The 7,500-nt window shown below is 45.5% G+C and overlaps 1 protein-coding gene across 1 annotated transcript in view; it reads left to right on the top strand.

Annotated features, from left to right (window-relative positions):
• LOC115190917 (protein MTSS 1) overlaps positions 1-7,500 on the top strand; it is a 112,297-nt gene that overhangs the window by 4,327 nt on the left and 100,470 nt on the right. Inside the window, exon 3 of the mRNA XM_029748952.1 lies at positions 6,083-6,156. Coding sequence (XP_029604812.1) covers positions 6,083-6,156 — 74 coding nt within the window. The remainder of the gene's footprint in view (positions 1-6,082; positions 6,157-7,500) is intronic.

Here is a 7,500-nt window from a genome sequence, read left to right as displayed (position 1 = left end):
TAGTTGCTAATAGTGTAGGGCAGCTGTGGTTGAACTACGGTGTAGTTGCTAATAGTGTAGGGCAGCTGTGGTTGAATTACGGTGTAGTTACTAATAGTGTAGGGCAGCTGTGGTTGAACTACGGTGTAGTTACTAATAGTGTAGGGCAGCTATGGTTGAACTACGGTGTAGTTGCTAATAGTGTAGGGCAGCTGTGGTTGAACTACGGTGTAGTTACTAATAGTGTAGGGCAGCTGTGGTTGAACTACGGTGTAGTTGCTAATAGTGTAGGGCAGCTGTGGTGGATTGCGTCACCTAGGCCTAAACCCCCTGACCCCCATACCAGACACTGAAGTGCAGGTCTCTGTGATCTTTGCTGTGTCTGGGTGGAATTGTAGAGCAGCTGTGGCTGTAACAGGATGGATGTCCTCCCGAGTGGCGCAGCGGTCTGACACGGAACCAAAACCGGCTGTGCGCATGCGCCATCGTGCATAAATGTATTTTGTCCCCCCACACCAAACGCAATCACGACACGCAGGTTAAAATATCAAAACAAACTCTGAACCAATTATATTAATTTGGAGACAGGTTGAAAAGCATTAAACATTTATGGCAATTTAGCTAGCTAGCTTGCACTTGCTAGCTAATTTGTCCTATTTAACTAGCTTGCTGTTGCTAGCTAATTTCTCCTATTTAACTAGCTTGCTGTTGCTAGCTAATTTGTCCTGGGATATAAACATTGAATTGTTATTTTACCTGAAATGCACAAGGTCCTCTACTCCACCAATTAATCCACACATAAAACGGTCAACCGAATGGTTTCTAGTCATCTCTCCTCCTTCAAGGCTTTTTCTTCTCTTGACTTTATATTGCGATTGGCAACTTTCATAAATTAGGTGCATTACCGCCACTGCCCTCGTTTGTCTTTCAGTCACCCAAGTGGGTATAACCAATGAGGAGATGGCACGTGGGTACCTGCTTCTATAAACCAATGAGGAGATGGGAGAGGCAGGACTTGCAGCGCGATCTGCGTCAGAAATAGAACTGACTTCTATTTTAGCCCTTGGCAACGCAGACGCTCGTTGGCTCGCGCGAGCAGTGTGGGTGCAATAATTGAATAATATAGATTTCTACATTTATTTTGCAGCGCACGCGACGCGAGCGGTGTAGTCAGCCTGTTAGGCACTGCTTCGCTTGAGGCGTCACTACAGACCCGGGTTCGATCCCAGGCTGTGTCGTGACCGGGAGACCCATGAGGCGGCGCACAATTGGCCCAGCGTCGTCCGGGTTAGGGGAGGGTTTGGCCGGCCGGGATTTCCTTGTCCCATTGCGCTCTAGCAACTCCTTGTGGCGGGCCGGGCGCCTGCAAGCTGATTTCAGTCGCCAGCTGGACGGTGTTTCCTCCGACACATTGGTGCGACTCGTTTCCGGGTTTAGGCGAGCAGTGTGTCAAGAAGCAGTGCGGCTTGGCAGGGTCATGTTTCGGAGGACGCACTGCTCTCGATCTTCGCCTCTCCCGAGTCCGTAGGGGAGTTGCAGCGATGAGACAAGACTGGGGTAAAAGGGGTAAAAGGGGTAAAAAGTACACAAAAAAAACAAATGCATAAATAAATAAACAGGATAGATAGATGTCTCTAGATGGAACTGTCGGATCTACTTCTGCTCCATTGTCTTCTCTGTCTGTTGGTTTGACACTGGTCTAGCTACTGGTCTAGCTACTGGTCTAGCTACTGGTCTAGCTACTGGTCTAGCTACTGGTCTAGCTACTGGTCTAGCTACTACCTCTACCCACCTCTCTGGTGATCTCTGCTGGGTAGTATCACCCAGTCTACTACCTCTACCCACCTCTCTGGTGATCTCTGCTGGGTAGTATCACCCAGTCTACTACCTCTACCCACCTCTCTGGTGATCTCTGCTGGGTAGAATCACCCAGTCTACTACCTCTACCCACCTCTCTGGTGATCTCTGCTGGGTAGAATCACCCAGTCTACTACCTCTACCCACCTCTCTGGTGATCTCTGCTGGGTAGAATCACCCAGTCTACTACCTCTACCCACCTCTCTGGTGATCTCTGCTGGGTAGTATCACCCAGTCTACTACCTCTACCCACCTCTCTGGTGATCTCTGCTGGGTAGAATCACCCAGTCTACTACCCCTACCCACCTCTCTGGTGATCTCTGCTGGGTAGTATCACCCAGTCTACTACCTCTACCCACCTCTCTGGTGATCTCTGCTGGGTAGTATCACCCAGTCTACTACCTCTACCTACCTCTGGTGATCTCTGCTGGGTAGTATCACCCAGTCTACTACCTCTACCCACCTCTCTGGTGATCTCTGCTGGGTAGAATCACCCAGTCTACTACCCCTACCCACCTCTCTGGTGATCTCTGCTGGGTAGAATCACCCAGTCTACTACCTCTACCCACCTCTCTGGTGATCTCTGCTGGGTAGAATCACCCAGTCTACTACCTCTACCCACCTCTCTGGTGATCTCTGCTGGGTAGAATCACCCAGTCTACTACCTCTACCCACCTCTCTGGTGATCTCTGCTGGGTAGTATCACCCAGTCTACCTCCTCTACCCACCTCTCTGGTGATCTCTGCTGGGTAGAATCACCCAGTCTACTACCCCTACCCACCTCTCTGGTGATCTCTGCTGGGTAGAATCACCCAGTCTACTACCTCTACCCACCTCTCTGGTGATCTCTGCTGGGTAGAATAGGAGGACAGGCTGAATGGCAGCGAGTCTTACTCTGTAATAATGTTAGGGTAGGGTTAAGTGCTCTGTCATTTAGCTGCCCTCTTCCACACTGCCTTCTAAGAAGTTATCTAATTATAGTTTTTAAATCCATCCGTTGCTTTTTTTTTACAACTTCACCCAACATAATGTTTCAGAAAATATTTGGTTGGTGTGTATTACTGTGTAATCACAATATGGGTACGTCCCAAATTGCATCCTATTCCCTATATAGTGCACAGTAGTATCCAACAGAGACTAACACAACCAGAGGTTTCCCCTGTAGTGGCTCTCCTCTCCCTTTAAATAAAATGCAATGTGCTTGTGGAGTGTGTGCGTCTGTATGTTTTTGTGTGTGTGGGCGAGTGCATGTGTGTGTGAATGTGTGTGTATATTTTCCCGCCAGAGACTAGTGGTTAGCTCCAACCCGCTACAACACAGTCTGTGGTAATACCATTACAGGTTGATAAGGACAGTGTTGTTCATTCCTGGTCGAACGGATGTTAGTCATTTCATATCAGACGTATAACTTTTCAGTTGATAAAGAATTCTGTTGTTCTGGGATAGACTCTACGTCCCAAATGGCACCATATTCCCTATATAGGGCACTACTTTTGACCAGGGCCCATAAAAGTAGTGCCCTATATACAGTTGAAGTCGGAAGTTTACATAAACTTAGCTTGGAGTCATTAAAACTCGTTTTTCAACCACGCCACAAATTTCTTGTTAACAAACGATAGTTTTAGCAAGTCGGTTAGGACATCTACTTTGTGCATGACACAATACATTTTTCCAACAATTGTTTACAGACGGATTATTTAACTTATAATTCACTGTATCACAATTCCAGGAATGAGGGTAATGATGAGGACTGAGAGGAATGAGGGTAATGATGAGGAATGAGGGTAATGATGAGGACTGAGAAGAATGAGGGTAATGATGAGGACTGAGAGGAATGAGGGTAATGATGAGGACTGAGAGGAATGAGGGTAATGACGAGGACTGAGAGGAATGAGGGTAATGATGAGGACTGAGAGGAATGAGGGTAATGATGAGGACTGAGAGGAATGAGGGTAATGACGAGGACTGAGAGGAATGAGGGTAATGATGAGGACTGAGAGGAATGAGGGTAATGATGAGGACTGAGAGGAATGAGGGTAATGATGAGGACTGAGAGGAATGAGGGTAATGACGAGGACTGAGAGGAATGAGGGTAATGATGAGGACTGAGAGGAATGAGGGTAATGATGAGGACTGAGAGGAATGAGGGTAATGATAGGGACTGAGAGGAATGAGGGTAATGATGAGGACTGAGAGGAATGAGGATAATGATGGGGACTGAGAGGAATGAGGGTATTGATGAGGACTGAGAGGAATGAGGGTAATGATGAGGACTGAGAGGAATGAGGGTAATGACGAGGACTGAGAGGAATGAGGGTAATGACGAGGACTGAGAGGAATGAGGGTAATGATGAGGACTGAGAGGAATGAGGGTAATGATGAGGACTGAGAGGAATGAGGGTAATGATGAGGACTGAGAGGAATGAGGGTAATGATAGGGACTGAGAGGAATGAGGGTAATGATGAGGACTGAGAGGAATGAGGGTAATGATGGGGACTGAGAGGAATGAGGGTAATGATGAGGACTGAGAGGAATGAGGGTAATGATGGGGACTGAGAGGAATGAGGGTAATGATGGGGACTGAGAGGAATGAGGGTAATGATGAGGACTGAGAGGAATGAGGGTAATGATGGGGACTGAGGGGACTGAGGGTTGTGATGGGTTGCTGCAGTGCATTGTAGGTGGATGACATGTACATATAGATGATGCTCCATTAATTTGACTAGCTTGACTAGGGAGTTGCCTGGGTTGGTCTGTGGTGTAGACTACTCCATGGCCTCTGTGTGGTCTGTAGTGTAGACTATGTTGTCCAACCACACTGATCTAGTGTGAGGCCCTGGTCAAAAGAAGTGGACTAATGTAGGGGATCAGTTGTCATTTGGGACATAGTTGTACTTGAACGTATGTTTAATGACCAAGCAGAGCTGCATCAGCCCTTGGCACGCTAAGATGACACGCTGAAACAATGTTTACAGATCAACGTCACCTACTGTCACTGTTATCATCAGCTAAGCTCTGGACATGCCTTACTGGTCTGACAGACATGTGTTTACAGATCAACGTCACCTACTGTCACTGTTATCATCAGCTAAGCTCTGGACATGCCTTACTGGTCTGACAGACATGTGTTTACAGATCAACGTCACCTACTGTCACTGTTATCATCAGCTAAGCTCTGGACATGCCTTACTGGTCTGACAGACATGTGTTTCCGTATCTACGTCACCTACAGTCACTCTGACTACTGGCATTGTTCTCAGTGCTCAGAGGTGTGTTCGTGTGTAGTGTGTTTGGATAGTACACGGTTTCTGGTTTTGTTTGCGTCACATAGCCTGGAGACTGATAGTACTCCCATCTCATGTAGATGTAATCCAAGACCAGTCAACAATCGTTTGTGGGTGTGTGTGTGTGTGTGTGTGTGTGTGTGTGTGTGTGTGTGTGTGTGTGTGTGTGTGTGTGTGTGTGTGTGTGTGTGTGTGTGTGTGTGTTTGTGTGTGTATGTGTATGTGTATGTGTGTGTGTGTGTGTGTCTGGGTGTGTGTGTGTCACAGAGAAACTACTGCTGATATCCAAGACGACTAGTTAACAGCCCTGCCTACATCTTACCAGCCCTAACCCTGAGATCTTAATCACGTGACGTACCTCAGCAGTCAAAGCACAGTGACTCTGATGAGCTACCTAGATTTCAGACGGCTCCTTTCCACACACTGCAGCCAGACAAGACATTCCAAACATTTCAACAGCCGAGCCATTCAGACTTCTAGTTCTACTATGATGAAAAGCTGAAGTCTGTAGGCCCCATCGCTGCCTGTTATCACGGTCATTAATAAGGGCCATTAACAGAGATGTTAAAGTGAGGCCCGTGGCCAGACAGACAGAAAGGAACCACATTCTTATTGTCTTGTTGTGAATGAACATCAGCTAACAGTATAAGCCTAATAACGCTTTAATAACTAGCAACCCCTGGCCATTTCCCTTGAAACAACAGATCTCAGATAGAGATAGCTAACGGCTTTAACCAGGTCCAACCGTATTCACGTCCCAAATGGCACCCTATTCCCTAAAGTGCACTACTTTTGTATCGTACTGCACCATAGGGAATAAGGGTGTTGTTTGGGACGGTGCCCATGGCTAATCATGTGCCCGGTCGGTTGGTCGGTACATGTGTGTTCACTTCAGTTAAGGGTAGTTTAAATGAGGGCCAAAGCGTGACCAGCTGGGTTCTGCTTCTGTTTCTGTTTTCAGAGCGACCGTGGTTGCAGCTGCAGCGTTCCTGGATGCCTTTCAGAAAGTGGCTGACCTGGCCACCAACACACGAGGTAAGACCTTGTACCCGTCCAGGGGTGAGGGGATGGGGGGGATGAGGGGAGAGGGGAACCTGTATGAGGTGCAAGAGGTCTTGAACATAAGCACTCATACAGCCCCATAGACAATGGGAGCAGAATCAGCTGAATTAGGAAGTCTGTTCTACTGTTCTGTTGTCCTGTTGTTCATGCTGAACGTCCTGGCTGAGGTAGATTTATTAGACTATAGTTAGCCCACTACAACATGTGGTAATTATTAGACTATAGTTAGCCCACTACAACATGTGGTAATTATTAGACTATAGTTAGCCCACTACAACATGTGGTAATTATTAGGCTATAGTTAGCCCACTACAACATGTGGTAATTATTAGACTATAGTTAGCCCACTACAACATGTGGTAATTATTAGACTATAGTTAGCCCACTACAACATGTGGTAATTATTAGACTATAGTTAGCCCACTACAACATGTGGTAATTATTAGACTATAGTTAGCCCACTACAACATGTGGTAATTATTAGACTATAGTTAGCCCACTACAACATGTGGTAATTATTAGACTATAGTTAGCCCACTACAACATGTGGTAATTATTAGACTATAGTTAGCCCACTACAACATGTGGTAATTATTATACTATAGTTAGCCCACTACAACATGTGGTAATTATTAGACTATAGTTAGCCCACTACAACATGTGGTAATTATTAGACTATAGTTAGCCCACTACAACATGTGGTAATTATTAGACTATAGTTAGCCCACTACAACATGTGGTAATTATTAGACTATAGTTAGCCCACTACAACATGTGGTAATTATTAGACTATAGTTAGCCCACTACAACATGTGGTAATTATTAGACTATAGTTAGCCCACTACAACATGTGGTAATTATTAGACTATAGTTAGCCCACTACAACATGTGGTAATTATTAGGCTATAGTTAGCCCACTACAACATGTGGTAATTATTAGACTATAGTTAGCCCACTACAACATGTGGTAATTATTAGACTATAGTTAGCCCACTACAACATGTGGTAATTATTAGACTATAGTTAGCCCACTACAACATGTGGTAATTATTAGACTATAGTTAGCCCACTACAACATGTGGTAATTATTAGACTATAGTTAGCCCACTACAACATGTGGTAATTATTAGACTATAGTTAGCCCACTACAACATGTGGTAATTATTAGACTATAGTTAGCCCACTACAACATGTGTTAATTATTAGACTATAGTTAGCCCACTACAACATGTGGTAATTATTAGACTATAGTTAGCCCACTACAACATGTGGTAATTATTAGACTATAGTTAGCCCACTACACTACAACATGTGGTA

This window comes from Salmo trutta, unplaced genomic scaffold, assembly GCF_901001165.1.
Source record: "Salmo trutta unplaced genomic scaffold, fSalTru1.1, whole genome shotgun sequence".
In the NCBI taxonomy this organism is placed as follows: domain Eukaryota; kingdom Metazoa; phylum Chordata; class Actinopteri; order Salmoniformes; family Salmonidae; genus Salmo; species Salmo trutta.
This window is presented reverse-complemented; position numbering and strand designations above follow the sequence as displayed.